Here is a 25253-nt window from a genome sequence, read left to right as displayed (position 1 = left end):
CATTGGAATTCCAAGGAACAAATGCATGTAATTCAGAAGTTCACTTTGCAGGATTTACTTTCATAGACTGCCATGCAGGTTTGTGTGTGTGTGTGTGTGTGTGTGTGTGTGTGTGTGTGTGTGTGTGTAACCTGTGCCTCCGTCTATGCTCCTGGACGGCTGTTTGTTGCATATTTTCCTATCTTCTGATCTTCACAGTGCAGACAAAGGTCAAAATTCCCATCTACCTTCACAGGCAAACACTTTAAAGTGCTTCTACATGAGGCAGGTTGTAGGGAGGACCTTTGATTTAAAGTTCAGCATTTACATTTGTAATTTTGACTAATTTCTGTGCTAGCATTAATTAAATTGAAATTATTTAATTAGAATAAAACTAAAATTGATCATTAGGATTAATTTAACCTGATAGGCTTTGTGTGCCTTTCTAGACAAATATTATGAAATATAGTGATAATGAAGCAGTGAGAGGTATAATTTCACATCTTATAATGATTTTAGTATCCACCAGTTCTCTCTGATATCTGGATAGTGCTGAATATTGCTCTTTGTTACATCATTACCATTTAGCTAGGGCCACGCTGTATCTCTTAGTTGGCCTCTTCTCAAACATTTTTTTCCTGTCTTGAAGTCTAAAGATGTACCAAACTCCCTTCACACCACCCCCCTGTTAACGTCATTGTTCCCTTCCCCCACCCCCACCGTCTTCCAGGAAGGCGGTTTGCTTGGCTCATCCCTTGGGTCTTGCATTGCAGTGACCTTTGTAAGCCAAGATTACTGCTGGATGAAACTCCTTATGGAATTCGCTAATGCCCCTCAGCCCTGGGGTCAATACTGTCAAATCTGGACTGTCCCCTCGCACCCCTTCCTGGCTGCTTGCTTTGAGTCAGAAGCAGGCACAGAATGAAGCCCCGACAAGGGATGCCAGGCGCTGAGTAGGTAACTCTAAGGGAGTACAGGAGAGAAGCGTTGCTCCTCCCGGTGCCAGATTGGCTTCCAGGAAATAGTTTCCCCTCTTCATCCCACACCTTCCACATAGTTTGATCAAGCAAGCACGCTTCCCAAGTTGGTGCCCTCTGTTTCTTAAAGAAAATTATGGGTGAATGAAACTACTATTTTACCAGAAGAATCAGCATAAATGAAATGAGATTAGATCTGAATCTACCTACCCACACATGAACAAGTATAGAACACTTTGAACTATCAACTATTAAATCAACTGTCAAATTATTTTGTCTTCAAAACCATTAGGATCCACATGAATAAATTAAATCCTCAGGAAAATCTGCAAACCATTTTAAGTTTCAGATTTCTCCCATTCACCATTTTGTCAGAGTTGCTTAAAAAAAAAAAAGTAACATTAACAGTTATGTTTAATAGGCTTCCTATAGTGGCCCTTATTGGCAGGGGTCCAAAGGACAGTGGAAAATGAACCAAAGTTTGATAGATATTTATGAAAAAGAAAGAAGAAAAAATACACAAAAGAAAGAACGCATGATTTTCAGTCATTTGGAGTTGACTGACCAATGAGAAATTATCTCTTATGCAAATTATCTTCTTTCTGGAAATCAGCCAATCAGTCCTGGCTGAAGGCAGAGAAACTCTTAGAGTTGTAAGCCCCGGTTCCACCCAATCACTGTAACTAAACTGCGGCTCCCAAAGAAACCAGTTTTATCATCCATTTCTGCAGAACGTCATCTAAATGGATTCCGCTTTCATTCATGTCCTTATCCAGTAAGAGGAAGCTTCTGATTTTTGCAGCAGAGGGTTTTATTTAGAAGCATATTCACATTTGATTTGGTTTTAGAAAACCCTTAATGTTTTTTAGCATTGAGCTAGGTTGAGTTCAGGGATTGAGAAAAAAGACTAAAAGCTTTGCATATAGCTAGCATGCTCGTGCTATTATTGAACTTAGGCAAGAAAAGTGACGGCTCAATATTGCACTAGGTCAAGAAAAGGCCATGATCTAGCACATGAAGATGAGGTTTCTGTCTTCCCCAAGACAGAGAGGAATCCCCTTCCCCCACCCCAACAACTCCAAAAATAAAAAAGCATCAGTTACAGTCCTGTTAGGAGACAAAACTCATATATTAATTCATTTCATCCTCACAAGCACCATGCTAGCAAGGTGGTCTTCATCCCTTCTTAGCAGAGGTGCAAACTGAGATCCAGATTCACCACACACTCCTAGTCCATCCACCCCCAGCCACGCAATTGCTTTTCTGAACCCCACCACCCCCACAGCAGTGCTTACTCTTGAACTGTTTATCTGACTCATCACATGTCACTCTGCAGGGATGCAGCTGCTGAATCTGGGTACTGGGAATGCCACAACCTGCAGTTTTGCCGGGTATGCTCACCTATCAGAAAAGGACTGCTCCAGTGTGAAAAGATGCTATAAAGTAACTCTTGAGCATTGCCCTGAGGTTACAGTTACTATTAGCATCATTGATTTATTACTGCTGTACCCACTTTCTTGCTATTATAGATAAACTCCGATTCACAGAGAAGTTGAGAAGCAGAGTCCTTGGTGCTCTTTCTCCTGTGCCCTTTCCATTTCTGCCCATGAAGATGATAGCTGCTTTCTCTGAACTCCTTGACCCTTGCTTAGCAACAAGATTGAGTCTTAATTTCAATAAGCCAGGAAATCAGCTCTCTCCAGATTGGTTCCCCGTGGGCATCTCAGAACCCCCTTTAACTCTTCCTGCTTCTAAATGAAAAATAGCCATTTCTTCCTCTCTGATGCACCTTTCTTGGCTGGAAAATCCCTGAGATCTTTTTGACCTCAAAAACCTCTTAGGTTTAGGATCCCTTTTGGGCTGGGTACATTTCTCTTCATAACTTAATCTTCAAGGCAGAAAAACAATTTAAGCAAACCCTAGTTTTCATATTTGAAGAGAATCAGCGTGCATTGACCATTTCCACAGAAAGCTGAAAATCATTGCACAGAAATTTTAAGTCATGGCCGTGAGATTCTAGAATGTACATCTAGAAGCCATTTTCAACTACAATGTTAACTAGAATGTCTTTTAGGGAAAATTAAGAAGCTGCAGTTCTCCTGGCCCCTGCCCTGCCTTTCTACCTGTCTTTCTTTGCCTCTGGAGTAGACCTGAGGAAATTTTTAATACTAACGAGAACTTGGTGCCGCGTAGCCTCTGAGTCTGAAATGTCTGAGAAAGCAGTCCAGATTCCAACTGTAAAACATTCCTTCACCAAGCCTTGGAAACTAACATACAGAGGCCGGCAGAGTTCAGAGGGAGCACATGTAAATGAGGCTCCGTTATAAACTCCTGAGGAGTGTTTTATTTAGTTTAAACCTGAACTTGAACTTGTAAACGTGTTCCTTGAGAACAATACAGAAAGGTTGATGCAGTAGAACAGGAAGTCATATTTTAGCTCAGACATTTTACTCCTTTAAAAGAAGGAAAATATCTTAAAGTGTTTCTTAATTGAACTGTCTTCTAGAATAGCACAAATTGGCACGTCTGCAAGATTTTTGGGATTGCAGAGTCAGAATGGAAGTGTATATGTATATATACCATTTGCACTTACCACCATTCTTGCAAAATAAACAATAGAATTTCCTATCCATATGGTGATTTAACAAGAAGGTATTTAAAGAGCCTGTCCACAGATAACAGTCATGCCATCTGTAATTGATTTTGTTAATTGATAATAAAGTGACAGTAGCGGTGTGGGACCGTTTCAAACTAGCACTGTGTGTGTGTAGTCAGAGTTTGTTCCCAAATCTCAGTTGCTGGTAGAGCACTACCAAGTGGAATTTATCCGAAAACAAAGTGAGAATGATTTTGTACGCATACTCAATTTTATAAAACACATTCTTGAGTCAGTCTTCAATAATCTTTGCTTGCGAGATCTCCATCTCAGAAGTCACTACTAAAAAGGTAAAAAATAAATTGAATTGTCTGTGTTAGAATGATATGACCTCTCTCCAAGAAGCATAGATCCCTGACAGGGAAGCCAAGTAGCTCTGCCAATCACATATGCTATGTACATGTCCCGGTTGTTGGTAAGGCCCTTCACGGAGACTGTCAATGCTATAGGATCTTCACTTTGCACAAATCCCAACCGCAGCCCCATCAAGAAGCCTCCCCCTCATATCCCCTGGAAATATTTGGGAGGAATCTAATTGTTTGTAGCAATGAATATTGCTTAGTTGTAAATTTAATCTACAAATTTAGAAGGAAATAAATCTGAACATAAAAAGCATTTGCTGTTTCAGCATTAAAAAAAAAAAAATACAGTCATTTGAAACTGCAAACTCTCCCATGTGGGTTTGTTTTGCAAGTCACGTCTTAACAAAGACAAGTTTTGTTGCCATAAAACCCTAAATCCTACCACATCCTCAGAAGGAGGAGAAAAGTATTGTTCACTGGTTCCAGGTTTGGGCTTTTAGGATAACACAGAGCTATGACCGCGCACAGGGAAATTGTTTGGTATTTATCCAGAGTTGTTGGTTCAGATGAAACCCTGACACACACACACCTCCCATCTAGATTATATCTGTGCCTCACGTAATTATGCTCCTTACATTTTAGGCCAGTGTCTGAAAGTCGTTTTGTGTTTTTAACTTTATTTTTTCCCTCAAATGCTGTGATAACTAGTATCCTGAGGCCTGTTTTGCAGAAAAGTTAAAGTTGGACCCCTGACTCCCTACAAACTAGGATTTAGATCTGACTCCATGATCTGACTTTTTCCATAGCCAAGCTCATTCTGACCTCAATGAAAGATACGAAAGTTTTACCTCTCCCAATATCCCATCTACCCTGTGAACGTTTAAAAAAAAAAATGATTCCTGGCACCAGTGATATCTAAAAGCAGGTGTTCCCAGAAGGTAAAGAAAGGCATAGCAACAGGATCTTGTAGTATCCTTAGAGAGGTCTGGTGAAGTTCAGGCCCCTCAGCCAGCCAGTGACTGAACTGGGACTTGAACCAGGCCACCAGACCCGAAGTCCAGTGCTCAGTGACATCTCACTGTACTCTCACTGTCTTTTCTCATGAATCTGAAAACGAAGATGCCACAGTTTCCTTTGCATTCTCTCCAAATGCTGCCTGTATGTCTTGTTTCTTTGGCTCACAACAGAAGCCCTCCAGGGGTTGTGGTTTGCAGCTCAAGGCCTTCTTCGCTTCCACTTAATCCTCAGGGACTGTTGGTCTGCATGGCCTGGGAGAGAGTAGGGGTCTGTCATGATTCCTGCACAGGGTTTAAACACAGGTGGAGAGGGAGGGAGACACTAACTTGAGGGGTGGGAGGAGATAGAGAATGGAACTAGAAAGACCAGGAACAGCGGACAGGGGAGAATTAAAGAGGTAAGGAGCAGACCCGTGCCAGGGCTTAAGCGTGGAAGCGCCTGCTGGGGTGAAGAAGTCCAAAGGTGGCAGATGCTATCCAGTGTCTGCAGGGCTTCTTGGCTGGAAAGGTTGGTTTGGGAATTCATTTCTGGCAAAAGGCCAGATCTTCTGGCCTGCTATTGCAGGATGTATCTGGGAGAATTTTTGAAATAACTGGACTTTTTACTTCAATGTTATTTTCGCTCTTACTGGACTTTATCTTCCTGCACAGTCCACACTAAGGTCTCCGTGATTGATTGGCTCTCAACCTGAGTCATGTTTGGGAAGAGCAAGAGCGGGAAGGCACAGAGTAGAATGATTATTACAATGTGGCCACGCTCTGCTGAGCTCCGGCCTCCACTCCCACGCCTCTCTTTTTAAACAAGAAAGGTTACCTCCCTGGGCCACCATTGGGCCAACCCCAAGTGTGACTGTCTGCACTTGTTAGACAACAGGCATTTAATTAAAATTGGAATCCGATGTATAGAAAACATGCATTTTTTCATTTCATAGCTCCCCAGGAAGTCATATTCCCTTCCTTCCCCACTCTCCTCAACTCTCCCCCTGCCAAAAAATTAAAAAAAAAAAAAATTGTGAAGGAAAAGATTATTTTAATGTGAAAATCAAAAATTACAAAGGTCTAAGCTGCTTCTTTATTTTTTGCCTTTGGGGGAGACATTAGCCAATCATAAAGCCTGTATTGTGTCTTCAGACCAGGAGCCAGCTTTTTTATGGCTAACTTCCCATATGGAAAAGGGTTTGTCCCATTCCAGGGCATTAAAATACAGCCTTTAATGAATTTGTAACTTAAATCTTTTAGCTTGCTCTTATGCGATAGAAAGTATGGCCTGTCTTCTGATATTTGTTGGACTTTGTGGAATCAATAAATACAAAGAAACAGATAATAAACATGAGGCCCGAGTTGAAAAATAAAGCCGCGAAACCCCGTCGCCACTGCATTTTCCACAGCAGAGCCATCCACTGCGCTGTCTGGGCTCCACCCAGAAAATCCGGCAGTGCCATCATGACCAAATAGATAGGAACTCTGGACAATTTCATCGGGTCATTGTCCCCTTAATCTCCACGCTGCACCTCAGATCTCAAGCAGCTTCCGTGGCGCGGGCTCAATTTAATGGATAGAATCTATTTTTCATGAAAAAGCAGGAAATAAGCTGTCTCTTTCATAAAAAGATTTACAAAATGTAATCATTGTTGAAATATTCCCTTTGAACTGCCTTGTCCACGGGGGTCTCCGGCTCCCAGAGTCGTGCTTCATTAGAACCCCGTCATAAGCGGCTCCAGAAGGGCAGGTACGCTGGTGGTGCCCGGCTTTGATGTCTTGAATGAATGAAAGAAAAGCACAATAAAAAAGAGCTGTTGATCAAGCATAAAATACTCTTTAAGCTGACAGAATAGCAGCGTTAACACACCCTAAGCTGCTTTTAGTTTTTCCCTTTTTTCCTCACATTTTCCTGTGCTTTGTGTACAGTGGGGGTTTGTATTTTATAAGAAGTCTCTGATCTATGTAGTATGCCATTCGCTAACAAAAACCAAAATAGGATTGTTTCTGTCCCACTTGGTTGCCTGACTACTGCCTCCCTTCCTCCCCTTTCCTCCTCACCCCCAACCTCCAAGGCGTGCAGTTTAGCCTTGCAAGGCAAGGGCCCAAATGCCTTTCATAAACTTGAGCCAATTCCTTTTGTGTTGTTGGTTTTGCCGCTCTGATTTTAATATCGCAGTTAAAGACAGATTTTTATTTTCTCAAGAACTTTCTCTTGCAACTGGGGAAATGGAATTGACGCAGCTGCTACTTTTAACTAAGAAATTATATCATTAAATAAGAGAAAGCCGTCTTGTAGAGCGATTTGCTTTCCCGGGGACTTTAGGTCTCACGTGGACCCTAAGGCCCCAGAAACCTTTTACAGTGAGAGAACCCAGCTACCCCTGGCTTTCTGGTTTTCTGTAGTAGCCCCTAGCCAGGCATTTAATCCCCACAAAAACTGATAAAGTTTTTACCTCCATTTCATGGAGTCTAAAACTGAGACCTAGTGATGCTAACTTGCCTAAGATTATCTAACTAGTTCATAATGGTGCCAGGATTTTTGTCATTCGGACCCCAGAGTCCTTGCTCTTACAGCTATGCACGCAGCTCTCTAGTAAGATCTTAGAGCAAATGCAGGTGGGCCAGAGTGCAGTTTTTAATCCAGCAGTCTTGGATTTCATGAGCTAAAAGGTTACGTGATGAAAAATGGAAAGAAAGGGAGACCAAAAGAAAAATGTACTTGGTGGTAAGAGAGACACTAGGGCAAGCTGGAATCTTGTGAAAGATTCAGACTTTGGATGAACAGTCAGAATAATTGGATTGTGTATGCACTCTCAAGGTTTGGAGGTACTGGATGGCTTATTGGGTAAAAAGATTAGTGTTTTCCCGTCTTGAGGTTTGAACCAAAACAGAGGTCTTGGCTGGGAGCAGCACAGTCATTCTCCAGGGATTGGTGGTTTGGACAACTCCTCTGAGCTTGTAGTAAGTAGGCAGCAGTCCATGTTACAAAACTATTGCACATGCTACTGACGCAGTTGGCCGCAATTGGCCCCGTTGCAACAACTCTCCCATCGGAACTGCCTGGAGTGGCTTGTGGAGACTTGTGTCCCTCGAGGGAGAGTGTCTGTCATTTGGGGAGACATGGTCATGTGGCACGAGCATGCTAGAAGTCATCCATCCAGATGCCTTGCTTTGCCCTCATTGGGGTGATTGACATCAGGCTTTGGGAACCTCGGATACAGCTTGTTCTTCCTTCCCTCCTTTATTTATTTAACAGTATTTATTACATGCCAACCCTGGCATCCCTTAGATAGCCAGCTTGCCCGGGATGAAAACAGGTAATTAAAGTTTAGCAACTGAGGGTAAAGGCCCCAAGAAAGACCCCTCTGAAGAAGGGACATCTAATCTTAGAACCCAAGGACTAGCAAGCATTAGCAAAGCCAAGGAGAGGGACAGCCTGTGCCCAGGCCTGGCAGGGAGAAAGCATTTGGCTTTGGGGGATCTGGAAGAAGTTTAAGGCAACACAAGTGTTGAGGACAAGTGGTGAAAAGATAAGGCCACAAAAGTGCCCGGGGCCAATCCTGGCCCATTACAGTTTTAATAGTTTTCTGTACAATAAACAAGTCTGGGTTCAGAGTTACTGAAAACAGACTTTCTTTAATTAAGAAAATAAAATCAGGCAAGAAAAATGATTACAGAGATCAAAGCCCAAGGCTGGCAGTACCAGTAACTAACACCTGTGTACAGCATGACACCCTTTTCAGAAGAAACCAGTGTAAATCACTGCTGCCTCTCATGAATACAGACTGGTCCTCACAAGACTCTGAGGGTCCCAGACAGGGACTGGCTTGCTTGAAGTCACACTGCTGGTCAGTGGAAAAAGTGACGCCAATCCTGAGTCCTGTGGACACTGGATACTGGGCATCGTTCATTGCCAGAAGTTTATAAAATCCTATTGGGAGAAAAAGCAGGCTATCTGGTATCATGAAGGGTCTAGAATCTAGCCCCTGCTTCTTGATAGACAAGAAAGTCCTTCAGGGCAGGGACTATATTTTACTCATTATATCCCCAGAAGCCAGCATACATAGCACCTAGCACATACAAGGCCCTTAGTGCTTATTGGATGAGTGAATAAATGCTCCCAAATGGTTTATGCGAATGTGAGAAACTCGAAGTCCACTGAGAGGCCTCATCCATTTCCATCGTATTGAGATGGGGAGAAGAGACTACCGGGCTTTTGGCCAATTTGCCAAGGACAACTCATTTGGGCTAAACAGTAGGCTTTAGTCCATCCACACAAGTGCGGGAAGCCAAAAATGGCCCACTGGAGTAGTGTGAAGCAGTAGTGCAAAGCTAGCACCTTCCCAAGAGAGAATGCACAACAGTGACAGCAGCTCCTGGAGTCTTGGCTTATTGGTTGGCTGAGTCCTCTTTGGGGGCTGATGAGGAGCTGGGCCTGCAGGGTGCAGGGAGGCTAGCCTGTGTTTGCATGTTTCCATTTTAGGTGTGTGAATGTCCTCAGATAACCCACCTTGCCTGCAGAAGAAAGCCAAGTGTCACACCCAGTTCTGGATTCCACATTAACAATCTCCTTCCGCAGTGTTAAACTTTGCCCTTGAGGCCTTTTGTTTAAGTTTTTAATCTGAAAAACAGATTCTGCTGCATCACAGTCCACTCTGCCCTCTGCCCCTGCCACTCCAGCACTCTCTGCTCCTTTTAGGGGTTAAAGTAAAATATAAAATACAAAAAATGTTTCTCAGACATTTTTCTTTTTCCTCTAGAATGTGCATCCTGCCCTCTTAGTAAAAAGAGGATGTAAAAAGCCTTTTAAAAAGGTGTTGCACACATGAGAGCATTTGCTGTTAACTCAGGGGTTGAGGCCATGGCCCGTATCAGCTGTGTCTTCAGCAGCCCCATGACCACATTTTGGAAGATGGCCCCTGTGTTCTGATTGCTCTCTGTGAGGCGTAAGAAATGGAAGAGATTGGCACCGTCAGAGGTACCTTCTGCCATTTCAGGCTTCCTGTTTAGGATGCAGTCGGATAGATACTGTTTATGGTTCATAAAACCTGACTACTGTGAGTATTCCAGAATCCCAGCGGAATGGGATTCGAACTTTCATGGAGCTGTAAATTAACGGGCGGCAAGTGTGATAAAACTCCTTAGAGAACTGTGAGGGGAAAAAAGTCGCGCTGCAATGGTTAAATGAAATTTTATAAGCACATTCAGTGTGGAGCTGTTTTGCATTACATGAGTTGAATACCTTAGAGACGCCACATCTGCAGGCACTTTATTAAATCCTTAGTCAGCACTTTTCCAACCTGATGAGATTACTTCTTCATTTGACTGGAGAAAAGGAAAGCTGAGCTCTTGTCCTGGACTGCAGATTTCTTTTGATGTTTCACCTTGAACATTGAAAGAGGACAGTCACCCCCCTTCCCTCCCCACTCCCGCTCAGCACATCCCAAACTCTAGACATTGTGAATGTTACCGACTAATTTTACGTAACTGGAGCCTTGGTGGGAGTGTGGATTTATGGACCTCCACAACAACTATAGCTGAAAGTTCCTGAGGAAAAAATAGATCAAAGCTCTGTGTTTACTTCCTTAATGTAAATGTATCAAGATAACATCATCCTATATTGCATTATAATAATGCCACTCACTGCACATAGGGAGGGAGATTCCTTTGTAGTCCATTTGGATACAGTAGGGTAGATTAAGGGGCTATAAAGTACAGAGGCAGAAAGCATATGAAACCTAAGCTTATGTCACTAAACGTCTGAGGATGGTTTTTGTTTAATGTGTCAACATTTTCCCAGTGATTTGCTGCTCAACCCCAACGATCGAATAAGTTCAGATTTCTTTTATGTTTTTCCTATATGACCCAAGAAGAAAATATGCAGAATCATTCCTCAATTAATGTTCTAAAACTTGTACTGCTTGCGTAATAGAAATTATAAGAAAATATCACAAGAGAAAAGTAGGCTTTTACAAACATTATATTGTCCATCTGGTGTTACTAGCAGCTCAGGGAAGTTTCTAGGAATTGATTGGCTTACACATGTGTGACTGTCACACTCATTCCAATGGGATTATGAGTGTCTTTAACTACAAACTGATTAGGAGAAAATTCAGGGAGATGTATGAATTATTATTATTATTATTATTATTATTAGAACTGTCTATCTGCCATCTCTGCAAATAAATGATTTAATCAGAGACTTCAAAAAAAAAAAAAAATTCCCTGTGTGGTTCCCCTAACCAACTTCCTATTCTGGAAAACCTTGGTCAAGTAGCTGGGTTAATTGTCATGAAGATTAGTGTGATGTTGAAATAAGTGCTAAATGGTCAAATTATAGGAGTGAACAAGTTTAAGAATAGGTTTTGGTTTGGGCCTGAAAGGGTTAATTAAGGTTTTTTCACGGGTTATTAAAGACCCCCAACCTCTGCCTTCAGGAGTCATATTGACACCCCACCACAGGGCAGCTCAGCCCCTCTATTGACATGTTGCTGGTCAGAGCACAATAGCCTTCTGTGTCTGCAAATCATTGCTAAAATCATCTCAAGGAAAAAAAAAGTTTGAAAGCTTTAACGTTAGACAAAAGCCCAAGAGTTGCAGCGCGCAGCTCAAAAACCCGGAGTCAGCAACTTCTATTGATTAAAAACTAACCTTTAAAGTAACTCTGAGAGTGTGTGGTTAGCATTTAAATTTAAACATGTCATGAGTTGATTTGTGTTACTGAATACCAACTCAGAAGGAGTAACATTCACATCGCATTTTTTTTTTCTAATTCCCTTAAGCAGCTAAAGTATTTCATGAAATGTCAATAGGGCAAAAAGAAAAAGAGGAGGGGGGCTGATGCTGGGCCTTGTAGTTTTCTTTCCCATGCAAATATCCACCCCGCAAAAGAAAAGTGTGGAGAGTGAAACACAATAATTAGTCCTTTGTCTAACTTTCCCAAGTGCCAGAGAAAGACAGATTAATTAAATATACAACAGTGTTGGTTTTTGGAGTGGGGGTCTTGCTTGCTGTGTAGGTCATAAATTAGGCAGAATAAATACTTCAATGTGTTTGCAGTGGGCCTGCTACGTCAGAACCACTGGAAGGTTGGTGGGAGGAGAGCAGAGGGTTTCTTGCTAATGATAGTCACGTCTGGGTCTGTCTGGTTGCTAAGAGCAACCAGACATGATGTAACACCAGGATGAACTTGAACTTGGGGGACTTGAAAAGCGAACAATAGACCAGAGCAATCAATAAAGCCTATTTCAGTGAAGGATTACAGAGCTGCTCTGGGGTAACCTTGTCGGCAAGGCACATACTGAATAGTAAGATGTGTGAAGAAACTTTTTTTTTTTTTGCTTTGCTTTTTAAGAGAAGTGCAGAGGCACTGCAGATTTTTGTAGTGCCCTGAGGTCTCGTCCAGAAACTGTGGTGTGGAGAACTGCTCCCCCTGCTGACTCACTGGGTGCCAGGCCTTTGCTTCAAGAACTACCTTAGTGTCAGATTGAAGAAGTCTGGAACTTCACAACCGACTTAGAAAGTGTGAAAACAGAAATAGTAAGCATTATTCCCCGCACCCAAAGTTTGAGCCTGTTTTGTAGAAGAGAGGAAGCGGCTCTAACGTGGATCAGAGTCGGCTGTTAGGTAGAGGCCTACTAGAAACACACTTTGGGGCTCGCTTTCCCTCTCCTTTCTCTCCCCCTCTTCTTTCTTTTGTCCAGCTAGATTTAGGCCATGTGTATTTGCCAGGCTGATTTCCTTTCAGGACACAAGAGGCTTTATTGTGTTCCTCAAAGCATGTGGTCAAAGAATAACATCTAAAAGTCTGCAGGATGAGTAGTTTTTCGGTCTGGGCTTAAGTTTTTTAAACTCTCTGGAAATCAAAGGTGGCTTGTGTGACTAGGAAATCTTATACCAAACTACATGTAGCTATCACTTAGCCATTCATCCCTGAGGACCAAACGAGTCCTTACGTTACCTAATTGAATCTCTTCCACAGGGATGATCCTTCACCTGCCCCAAGCAACCCAATTAGAACCCTTTCTGATACCGTCACCTTAAAGAATTCAGAAGCATTGGCTCTTGTTAGGCCTTGGTAATTTTTCTGTAAATAATGATAAATGTAGTGAATTTGTCAGGGTATCTCTAGAGAAAAGTTGGCAGAAGCCACATACTTTTTTATTTCACTGGAGAAACTAACGCTGATGTTAGTCCATAATTGCTCGTTCTGTCTAGCTAACAGAAAAAGAAATGCCAGCAGATAAAGCGATACATGACCAGACAATTGCTCAAAGCTAATCACCTAAGGATTTACGAAAGGAAAAGGTAACCAGTAACTGGGCCCGGCAGGCGCACAGAAGGCTCTAAATAAATGCTGCATGGATGCAAGCATGAATGAAGGGTACGCAGTGGCCTCAGTTTTCCTTTGGACAATGTGGTACTTCATAGAGTAAAATCTTGATCCTACTCAGTTATTATGTTTCATGTTTGAAAATACTATTTTAGATATATTGGGCTGAAAGGAGCATCTTCCCTCATAAAATCTTACATATATAAGGAAGGAAAAATACTGTGACTTACTCAAGATCACCCAGGAAGACTGGGTCCAGCACTTTTTCCACCTTACCTCTACTTATTCTTGTGTTGCTATTGGCCATCTGGGCCTGTTAGGAGAGTGTCACAATCATGGCTTTAGTGCCTGCACCTCATTTGAAAGGAGATATTGAAAATCATCAGTGTAGCCATTCATTGCCACATGAAACCCCTCCCTTCACCCATTCTCCATTCATTCAACTCTTCCTCATTAAGAACGTTCTGTATTCCAGGCACTGGGCTAGGCACTGAGGACTGAATGATAAACAAGATGGTCAAGTTTCCTGCCCTCCTATAACTGCCCCCATCAGATAACGAAACCCTTATTTGTATTTCAAGTGAACAGAAATACCTCATTCTGTAAGACACACTCAGAATGTTGGAAAACCCCAACGAAGACAATGAATTATAATTTCAGAAGAGTAAGATCAGTTTCAGTGTCACAAGATTTATTATTGTCTGTCATGCCTTTACTTTCCCCAGCGAATCCCTCCCACATCCCTAACGTAGATCCTGATTTCGTGGTTGAAAAGGCAACTTCTAAAACACTTTTTTACAAATTGTGCTTTTAATTGTATTTTTCCTTTTGTCTTCCAGTCCTGGTACCTGGGATAAAAGTTGCAGCGTCCCACCATCCACCAGACAGACCACCTGACCCCTTCTCAACTCTGTAACACGGACGCAACCTCAACCCAGCGCAGTTACAACTTCACTGTCAGTGGAAGGGGAGAAAAACCGATTCAAATCAACTTGTACATGGAAACAGCAAGCATTATGGTCAAACAGCAAAGGCCATAACCTTTTGGGATTTTTTTTTTAAAAAATACTTTAGGGACTGTTGTAATTTCTCATATGGTGCTGGAAATGGTTGGGCTTTGTAACAGTTGAAGTGTTTCCATGGTAGCGTGAGCATTAGGTGACGTGGCTAGCAGAGGACTACCCTTGCTCACTGACTTCCTGTTGTAACACACTTTCCTTACAGAGCCTGGCTGTTTCACAGTATTTCATGAATTTACCCACACAGGTGTGATCCTCCTTGAGCATTGAGGAGGCACATGGAGAACTAAATCTTTTGTAGTAGCTGAGATCTGCAATATATAACTTACGGGACAGTCAAAGGGCAATGTTTTTCTGTAACATATTGGAAAAAGAAAATGCAGTTATATTCCTTTTTTATTTGTTCTTTTAGTTCGTTTTGGTTCAGCAGTCAGCAGTTAAGTATATAACATGGCCCGCAAGGACAATGAATCCACTCACATTGCAGAACAATTCCGAAAATGGCAAACTACTACTACTACTGTTCAGTTTTTTTAAGAGTTTTGAAATGCTGCACTTACATTAAAAACAACAACAACAACATTTTTTCAACAATTTCAACAATGACACAAAAATTCACATGGAAATGGGGAAGATGGTCTGTTTTGACAGAAACTGACAGGAATCAATGAAAACAATCGAATTTTGAATTGAGTAAAGTGCAATTTCATTGGATAGCTGAATATCTTTATAAGATAGAGATTGTTGAAAATTCTATTTTTGTTTTTCAAGTCCTTTCACCCCAGGACTCTAAATTATTGGGGTAAAAAACAGCCTTGCAAGAAAAAGGGGAGCTATTTTTGCTTTTTATGTTTTTTATTGTTAAACTTGTATCCCTTTAAAAACTGAAGGAAATTTAAAAAAAAAAAAACAAAAAAACAAATCTAATGGTGCTTTTACCACAACATGTTAACTACATTAAATGCTAATTAATTATTTTCTGTTATCAAAGCACATGACTAAAATGAAATCATGGTATCTGTTAATTTTATAAGCTAGAAGTCACTATAATGGATTATGCCAATTCTAAAAAATTTTACACCTATCTGGCATCATAGGATTTATCAGTTATCAGACACCTCATTGTACCAGAGATTGTCCAGAAGTTTTGAAGACCTTTGCATCCCTGAACTGGGCTATGGGAAATAATAATAGTAATAATAATAATAATAATAATAATAAACCAATACTGACACAAATGCTGGTGCCCATTCAGATCAAGGGTACTTGTTAGGGAAAAAAAAAAAGTTTGCACCCCCAAATGTCCTGTATCTTATGAAAAAAAAAAAACAAAAACAAAAACAAACAAACAAAAAAAAACAAAAAACCACAGAAACAAAAACAAAAAAAAGTGCAAGTGATTTTTCTACCAGACAGCGAAGCACCCCTTTGCTTCCCATGCGACTTCAAGAAGGTTTCCTATACTATACATATATATACGTTCTGGTTGGCAAGCCTGCTGATCAGAGAAAGTCTCTGCATGTTCTAGTGTTAGTAACTAATTTTTATATAGTTAATGTAGGATAAAGTAGAGTGCATTAAGACACAATATTGTAATCCCTACTCTAGGCACTTGCCTTTAAACTATGTTTTTCAGCCCTTCAGAAGGGTTCTACTACTGTCCTATACAATCAAGTAACTGAAATTCTTGGGAAGACACTTTGCTCCTCATCTTTCCCCCCGAAACAATGTTGTTTTGTTTTGTTTTTTTTCCTTAATTTGCACGAAAACAAAAATTCCATATCAATGTGCCTTGCCCTGGATAGCGATTATTTGTGGAATTGTTGCACATGCTCCTCTATTGAAAGGGGTTTTTCCCTAGTCAAGCATTTGGAGACACTTTTTGTAAATGTGACTTTTATGTCAGCCATCGTCAGTTTCAACATCTAGAACTAAATAGAAAGCTAGTTGTTCCGCAGATAGGAGTAGTCTTTATTGTCCTGTACGGTCGGTGGCAGTGCTATTCTGAGATCTGTAGATGCTTAGAATATCAGTATTTTGGATGTTGCTGCATTTTACAATTTATTTGGAGTCTTCCTTTATTTTCCCCCAGATATATGAAAATATGCAATACCTGCTTATATCATGTAGAAAAGCTTAGCAATTATTAATTTTTCTTTTATTTTTTTTTATTTGACCAAAGTCGGTGCTGCACTTGACGCAGTGTGTTTTAGGTGTTTGTCTTTGTACTTTTTTGTGATTTTTGAATGCACGTGCGCAGGAAGGGCTCCTCTTAGAGAAGCAGTCAAACTGTGAAGCACTAAGCTGACCCTGCTTCAAGCAATTTTGTTTTTACAACTGTTCCTTTCACAAGCAAGCCTTAAAAAAAAAAAAAAAGACAACTTCCTTTTTCTTCAGCTCCCACACCCCATTTTTCTTAGCAGACGGCAGTCAATCCACATTCAATAAAAAGTATATGATGCCCATTTTTATATGCACGTTTTTAAACTTCCAAGTTCTGAAAATTGTTTACTGGTTATCTCTATTTAAGGAAAAAAAAATAAAATAAAACATTTTGGATTTTCATATGTGTCTGATAAGTGGTTGAATAGTCGTTTGGCGCTGTTGTATGGTGTGATTGTCAGTGTATGGTGTCACTTCCTATAGCCAGCCAGCATACTTTGCCTTCCCCTATAGCACTTAGCTGGGCATTACTTTATTATGACATATGTGCACTAAAAAATAAAAAAAAGGAAAAAAAGAAAAAAAAAAGAAAAAATAGCAGCTTTCAGTGCTTCACAGTGAAGGGAAAAAAGCCTAGACAAACATTTTGTCAGAACCTTGCAATAAGCCAAGGTATTACCAGTAAATTGGTTGTATATACAATAAAATTGCACCCTTTTTTAAACAAAACAAACTAAGCAATAGTTTGGGCAGTTTTAGTTGTTTTTAGTGAGCATGTTGTAGTCATGACTGCAAAGAAAGAGAATAAACTGCCCACTCAGAAGATATGTAATTTGTATTGTTGTATAGTTTTATTGATTACACTGATTTATTCTACCCTATTTTATAATGCAGGACTTTTGTAATGTTGTTTAAATGAGGAAAAATTTCTGTCAAATTAGCCTAGTGAAATTTCTGATTGTTCATTATAAAGGCAGCGTTCATAGAATTGCTTTTCTTTCTTTTTACCCCCTCTTTGGGAACTGGATTTAAGTTTAAAACTTTCCTGTTTCCTTTTTTTTTTTTTTTGTAAGTATTTAAGTACAGTTCTTTTTTTCTCTCAATGGTAGAGCATATTCCTATGCTGAGAAGTATAGGTCTACTGAAAAACCATTGTAAATGGACGTTACAGGTATGCTGTATTTTTGAAGGTATTTTGTTGTATTAAGTTTGATGAAGCTAAAATTAAGGAACTCTGAACAGATTTGCAGGAAAAAATGTTTTAAAGGCTTTAAAACATTAGGGAGGCAGTCTAGGGTGATAACGAACAGGGGTTAAGTATTAAATACACTAAGTTACATTTTTGTTCATGTTTCATTGTCCAGAAAGCAGCAGGAAACTAGTTCAGTGGTGATCAAGCAGGAAAAAAGAAACACCAACAGTTTCCAGTGTTTTTGCTTTTTAGCTTAAAAGCATAGTGAAGATGCTTGAGGAAGACTTTGCTACCTGGGGTGTGTAGACAGACAGACTGAGAGCTATCAGCATTTGAAGGCCCAGCCCTTGACTCTGAGACACATTTGAATTTTTTCTTTCCCATCAAATGGCATTAACACGATTGGGCAAAGATGAGTCCCTCAAATTTCTGTGTGTGTGTTTTTTGTTTTTTTTTTCCTTTGGGAACTGAAGTCAGAGGCACGAACACTAAATCTTAGCATTTTTCTGTAGACGTTTTCTTCTGGCCCTTGTCCCTGCCGGCACAACGCCCCTTTTCTGATCATTCGCGGGCAGAGGCCCTCCCAGTAATGCCACGCTCTCCATCCTAGAGAGCCTTCTCTTTCCTCTGAGGTTTGAACCGATGTTCTGTTTCTTCACACCCTGGCACGATAGTTACGTATGGTCAGCCCGCTCCCCAGGCGCGTCCCTGCCGCCGCCAGGTGTGGGCTCCAGGCAGGCCAACAAGGTTACACCTCCCGGAGCTTGTGATCTTCATTTTCTGACAGTCAAAGTGTGAAGGAACCCAGACTTCCCCGAGCCACAGTGTTCAGTCAGCCCACAGGAATATGCAAGACCCATCTCCAAAAGTTTGTCTTTCATTTTTTCCAGGCCCTTAGCCCCATAAGCTTTGAATCCTGTAGTTACAGTGGCATAAAGGATTGACAAAACCTGGATTAAGAAAAACTTTTTTTTTCTGTGAATTTTTTTTGTTTTTTAGGGGAAAGGGATTCTAAGAATGTCATTTAATGTACTTTGCATCATGTCTCTGGAAATATCTTTGTCCATAGTGGTGGTGGTGTCTCTCTCTCTCTCTCTCTCTCTCTCTCTCTTTGTTTGCTTCTGTTTTCTTTCTTGTCTTCATTCTTTCTTTTCTTTTTATTTTTGGTAGCAGGCCTCCATAGAACAAATCTAAAACACAACCACCATAGTAATGTAAGGAGAGCTTCAGTGGCACCTCACAACCCACCCTCCGAGATCTGTCCAAAGACAGTCTCAGAAAGCTGCACTGCCCACCGGCTCAGCTTTCATTCAAATAGGCTTCCAAGGCCAATTCTGTCTTGAAGTCAATGCATGTATTTACTGTTTGACAGTAAACCCGCTCTGCCTTCTCCACGTCCAAGGCTGTGCATTCGTCTAATTAGCGTCGTGTATGTTTTCCTTTTATTTTTTCCAATAAAAAAGCAGTGGGATGAAAATTGCTTTGATATATAGCAGGTAACATTGAAGCTATTCCATAGCACTTAACTGTAGTGAATACTGTGTCACCAATTTTGAAATCAATTTAATGTTTAATGCAAATCCATTACATGGTGCTATTATAGGCTGACAAAATGATTTACACAAATGTGACAACTTGGGCTCAATTCACTCTGCTTTCCAACAGTGTAAATGCATAGCAGTGTTTATCTGCATGAGAACTATGCACTAATCTATCTGAAGAAAAAAACTATATCAACTTTGGTATCTACTTTCCGTTTACTTCAATCCTTGCCTTTTTGGTCATTGTTATAATGCCAGCTTTAGGACAGAAAGAATTATAAGAAAACCAGCATAATACCTGATATATTAAAATGTAGTGCCTGTGAAATCTGTATTATATTGCTCTTCTGAAGTAAGATTTTTCTACACCGGTAGCCTTCGCTGTCTGTCAGTCAGGACCTTCTGGTATAGGTGATGTAAAATAACCGTACAATATTAATGCATGCTATTCCATAATGCTTAGTGAACTGTATGAATATTACTCAAAGTTATGTTAGTCTTTTTTTCCGACTTGGTTCTTGTCAGCTAGGTTTAAAGGTATTTCACTGAGAACGCAAATTCTGTCTTTTCTTGATTTCGGCTGTTTTCAGTATTTTGGAGGTATACATTTACTTAAATTCAGTATTACTCGTGTTTTGTTTTTGTTTTTGTTTTTCGTTTTCTTTTTCCTAGGGGACAAGCATGGGTGTTTGATTTCAGAAATCAGTACCTGGCGAGATTTTTGTCTCAAAACGACTATTTGAATTTCAAGAACTGCGCTGCGAAGACACTCTGAGAACATTTGCAAGTCAGGGGCATTTTCCTTGACCCTCGACTGACGCTATGCGGAGACTGATACATTTTCTTAATGGACAATGTTCAAGCCAGGTACCCACGCTTGATCCGTCTTCACACCAGACCTCCTCATATTAAAAGGAAAAATAAGAAAAAAAAATTTAAGAAATCACATGGCTATTTAGTTTCATGCACAGTTGCAATATTTTCTTCAAAAATAAAACTCTGTACAAACTTTGGGCCCGATTCATAAGAAAAAGAAGTTTGCTATTAACACGGGATTTTTTTAATATACTTTTTTTGGTCTAAATTTGAAATTACTAGCTTCCCAAATTAAATAAATTTCATCTCATTTTTTTCCCTAAACCAGCACCCATCTGCGTTTTATTCCCCAAAGAGTTACCTTACCCAGATTAGGGGGATGGCATGTGGGGAGCAGATAGCGGAAATGCTTAGAAAGATAAGGGAGACCACCCACAGCTGGGCACGAGAACAGGGAGACAGTATGTGAGGGTGGGACCTCATCTGTGTGCCTGGCATCCTGAGTTTTACATGTAGACAATGCGCATTCGCCTATTTGATTCAGAAAAATAAACTTTCCCAAAATGTGTCTGAACCACAGGAGCATACAGTGAAAGTGCTACCTCTAATCTAACCAGAGCACCTTCATGGTGGAAGACACCCACCAGGTCGTACAATGTGAACTTTTGTATCTCTGCAGTGGTTTCAAGGACAAATAGTGTCCAACGTATTGGGCCATTTTTCCTGTTGTTTTTATACTCAACTTCTCAAAATGAAAAAAGCTTTTATTTTTCCTCTGACTTATTTGTGTTCTTATTTTTACAATTTTTATTTTTTGGTAATAGTCTGTAAATTAGCCTCTTTGGTTTTGTGGGTTTTTTTTTTTTTTTTTGGCTTTTTTTTTTTCTTTTTTCTTTTGACATTGCAGCCGAAGGTCATAAGGCCGCTAGCTCCGCTGGGACGGAGGCTTGAGAGAACTGCCGGCTGGGTGCCTTCTCCCTGGTCTCAGACCATCGTCTCTGCACTGCGAAGGCATTTGGTAGCCTCACCACTGAGATACTAACTAGACCTAGACTAGGAGCTTTATCAGGTTCTAGGAGGTCCTTTAGGAAGACTCTCAAAGGCAAATCCCTGATCCCCCGCCCCACCCTTAGCCCTGCCCTCTCACCAGAGCAAAATTCACTGGGGACTTTTCCCACCACACATGGAAATCTATCCACTCGGAATACCTCTGTTTTCCATTTCAAATTGTAGGGGGAGGGGATGGAACACTTCCAGTGATGGTAAGAGATCTGTTATGAAACGAAACACCCCCCGTGTTAATAACTTGGTCTGAAATCTGTTTTTATGAGCCGGGCCCCCTGTGCCTCTAGTATACTTGTATTGACTCTCATAGTTACCTTTTAGTTTTACTGTGTTCTGTGAAAATTTGTAATTGGTTGAGAATCACTGTGGGCGTCCATTCTTATTCAACTAAATCTCCACAGGTTTTTTGAGCTGGTGTGGATTAGTTTAACTCTTGTATTCAACCATTAGTGCTACCACCTTCTCACATTACAATACAATTACTGGAAGCAAGTACTGCATTTCCTATGCAACAAAAAAGGAAAAATAAAAAATTGCTAATGCTATGGAAGCTGTGTCATCGTTTGCTTTACAGCATGCCTGGGTGATTGAGTGACAGTCACGGGTGTGGACTGGAGGTTCCCACAGAAGATGGTCTTTATGCACCATGGGGTTTGCCAGGCACATAGCATCCTTGGCTGTGTTCTGATGGGCAGTGTTATTTTTTTCACCTGCTTGAACAAATACAGGACTTGACACTCACATAGTGTTTACTGTGTGCCTGATACTGTTCTGAGTGCTGTATAGATTGTATCAGTTGGGGCCCAATCAGGAATCAGGAATAAGATTCAATGGGTTTTCCAACAGGGGCTGTAAAGTTGCCTAGGTATTAGTAACTGCAGGATACAGCCACCACCCCTGGAGCTGGGGAAACCGAAGGGAAAAGTGGGCTTACCATAACCTAGGCACTCAAGGAGGGACACCACACAGCTGATATTTGGGTCTTTTTCTGAGGGGGGTGGTCACCATGAAGGTGGGGACAACACATGGCCAGTGTCCAGACCTCTGAGAAGACGTGGGGTGCTGGTGCTAGAATCACTGCGGAGAATGAAGGGGGAAGATTAGTACTTCTGAGGAGGTGAGGTGTGGCTGGTGCCAGAATGCCCAAAAGAGTTGGAGGCTGCAGGTGCAGCTGTTCTCTGCCGCAGTGGCGTTGTGGACAGAAACTGAAACCAGAAAGAAGTCCCTTCGCCCTCTTCCTCCTCCTCCTCCTAGGCTCCTGCCTGTGTCTCTCATGGGCTGGACCTAATGTTAGCCATCAGGCAAGGGAGTCTGGAAAAGGTAACGAGAAAAATGTCGGCCCCAACCCCATGAAGCAGAATATAGATGAGACAGCTTGGAGACAAGATGATACATAAATAACAGCAGATATATCTCAGTCCATTCAAACCTCACAGCCACCCTGGGAGATAGGTACTGCTTTTATCCTCCTTTTATAGATGAGGAAACCAAGGCAGAGGGAGATTAAATAATTTATCCAAGGCTATATGGTGTGTAATTGACAAAGGGGGATTTGAATCCAAGAAATCCGGCCCCAACCTCCATCCTATAATCACTGCAATATATTGACTCTATTAATTATTTATTCAATAAATACTTACTGAGTGCCTACTACGTACCAGAGACCATGCCAGGGGCTAGAAATAGTAAAGACTGGGCATCTATGCTGATAAAGTATGCATTCTAGTGGACAAACGAAACATTCGAATAATGTTTGAACAGCAGCAGAGGTTAGCATGTGGTTGTGATACGTGCCATAAATGATATACATTGATGCAGGAGGATGCTGTGAGCTCAAGAGTTCGAGACCAGCCTGGGTAACACAGGGAGACCCCATCTCTACCAAAAATTTAAAAATTTTAAAATTGGCTGAGCATGGTGGTGTGCACCTGTGGTCCCAGCTACTTGGGAGGCTGAGGTGGGAGGATGGCTTGAACCTGGGAGATGGAGGCTGCAGTGAGCCATGATCGTGCCACTGCACTTCAGCCTGAGTGACAGAGCGAGACCCTGTCTCAAAATAAATTTGTTTAAAAAAGGATATACATTGCCATGAAAGCCTAATGAGACTAGTATGATAGGTAGAAATTAACCAAGCAAAAGAGGGAAGAAAGAACATTCTGCGCAGAAAAACAGCATGTGCAAAGAACCTGAGTCAAATGGAGCTCGGCACCTGTGAGGGGCTAGAAGAAAGCTTGTTTGGATGAAGAGAGAAATGGAGAGGAAATGCAGTACGAAATGAAGCTTGACATTTAGGTCAAGACATTGTGGGACCTTGCGGGCAGTTTTGTCCTACCCTCTAAGAGCTTTATAAAACATGTTATCGATCAGATTAGACTAGGTCTATGCCGTCATACAAACAAGTCCAAAATCTCAGTGGCTCACAACAGTAAAGGTTTACCACCGACTTTCCATGTCTATCAAAGGTTGCCTGGGGCCTCTGCACAGGATCTCATTCCGGGACCCCGGGTGAAAAGTAGCTACCATCTGGACCACTGCAGGATGTGTTAGCAAGGCACATAGCTGGCTTTTAATATTGCAACTGGAATTGACACACGCCACTCCGCTCACATTTCACTGGCCAGAGCAAGTCACCAGGCCATGTGTGGGTTTGACAGGACCTAGAAGGATAATCCTTCCCTGCGGAAGCCTTAGAGAACATTACTGCAGACTAGTTAAGAGAGGAGCGAGAAGTATGACCCGAGTGGAGAGGGCTGCCGAAGAAAGCTACTGCAGCAATGGAAGAGATGAGAGACTCCCAGGCTGTGGTGCCATGATAGAATGAAAGAGAATTGGATAGATTCGAGAGATTAATACAGATATTAATAGCCACTGCATATTGAGCTCTTTCATGTGCCAAGTGCCATAGGTGATTTATCCCATTAAATTGAATATGTTCTCTCATTATTGTAGCTCTCAGAAAGGTATAGTCAGTCCTGAAAACACATTGCTGACTCAAGTGAATAGAGCAATTTCACATGTACATGCCTTAGAGTTTAAGTTAGACCAAATCAGTCACTACCTTATTTCAGTCTTGAGTATTTGGGGGTAAGAAATTGGAATGAAAGTCAGCCAACACCACCCCTTTATTGACATACTCTATGACAAGTGGTGTGTAATACTGGGCTCAAAGGGAAGGTAATGCAGTGATCAAAACCATGGACTCGGGCCCAGACAGCCTGGGTTGAATCCTGGCTCTGCATTTTATTAGCTCGGTGTTGGCAAGTGCCTCAGTTTCCCCATTGGTAAGATGGGAATAATTATAACAGCACCAAACTACTTCACAGGGCTGATGTAGATTTTTGATGAGTTAAATTTTGTAAAGTGGTTAACAGTGGCTTGGCATATTGTAAATGCCATGTGAATGCTGTAACTAACTCAACAAATGATTCCAAAATGTAGACATAACGCATTCTTTCAGTGCACCGTTGGCATAAACCTTCTTCCTCTTCCTGATCATTTTCAGGCCTCTATTTGGGTGAATTCTGAAACCTTTCATCTAACACCTGCCTCCACTAAGTAGGAGGAACTAGCATACAAAATGAGTCCAGGAATAAAGAAAATGTGGTATATATCCACAATGGAATATTATTCAGCCATAAAAGAATGAAATTCTGCCATTTGCAGCCACATGGATAAGCCCAGAGGGCATTATCGTTAAGTGAAAGAAGCCAGGCGCAAGAAAACAAATACTGCGTGTTCTCACTCATATGTGAAAGCAAAAGTTGATCTTGTAGAAGTAGAGAGTAGAACAGTGGTGACCAGAGGTGGGAAAAGCGGGGTGTGCAGGATAACAAGTTGGCTAATGGGTACAAAATTACAATTAGGAGAAATAAGTTATAGTGTTCTTATAGCATAGTAGGATATACGTAGCCAACAATAATATATTGTACATATCAAAATAGCTAGAAGAGAGGGTTTTGAATGTTCCCAACACAAAGAAATGATCAATGTTGGAGGTGATCAATATTTCAATTAGCTTGAGTTTATCATTACACATTGTAGACATTCATTGAAAGAACACATGTACCCCATAAATATATATGATTATTATGTATCAACTTAAAACTTAAAAAATTGTTTTGAGATGGAATCTTACTCTGTTGCCCAGGCTGAAGTACAGTGGTACAGTCTTGGCTCACTGCAGCCTCCGCCTCCGGGGTTCAAGCAATTCTTG

At 41.1% G+C, this 25253-nt stretch overlaps 1 protein-coding gene across 6 annotated transcripts in view; it reads left to right on the top strand.

Moving 5' to 3' along the window:
* Positions 1–21585, top strand: part of NFIA (nuclear factor I A) — a 390911-nt gene extending 369326 nt beyond the window's left edge. For 3 of the 6 annotated variants that reach the window (XM_032136492.2, XM_032136490.2, XM_032136493.2), the window contains one exon: positions 14084–21585. In XM_032136492.2, coding sequence (XP_031992383.1) covers positions 14084–14101 — 18 coding nt within the window. In that variant the 3' untranslated portion in view covers positions 14102–21585. The remainder of the gene's footprint in view (positions 1–14083) is intronic. The other 3 variants (XM_058430341.1, XM_032136491.2, XM_058430342.1) reach the window with 1 other exon arrangement.
* Positions 21586–25253: the final 3668 nt, after the last annotated feature.

Source organism: Hylobates moloch, unplaced genomic scaffold (assembly GCF_009828535.3).
Source record: "Hylobates moloch isolate HMO894 unplaced genomic scaffold, HMol_V3 SCAFFOLD_18, whole genome shotgun sequence".
Taxonomy (NCBI): Eukaryota; Metazoa; Chordata; class Mammalia; order Primates; family Hylobatidae; genus Hylobates; species Hylobates moloch.
Note: the sequence above shows the minus strand (reverse complement) of the source record. Positions and strands in the feature narration are given on the sequence as shown.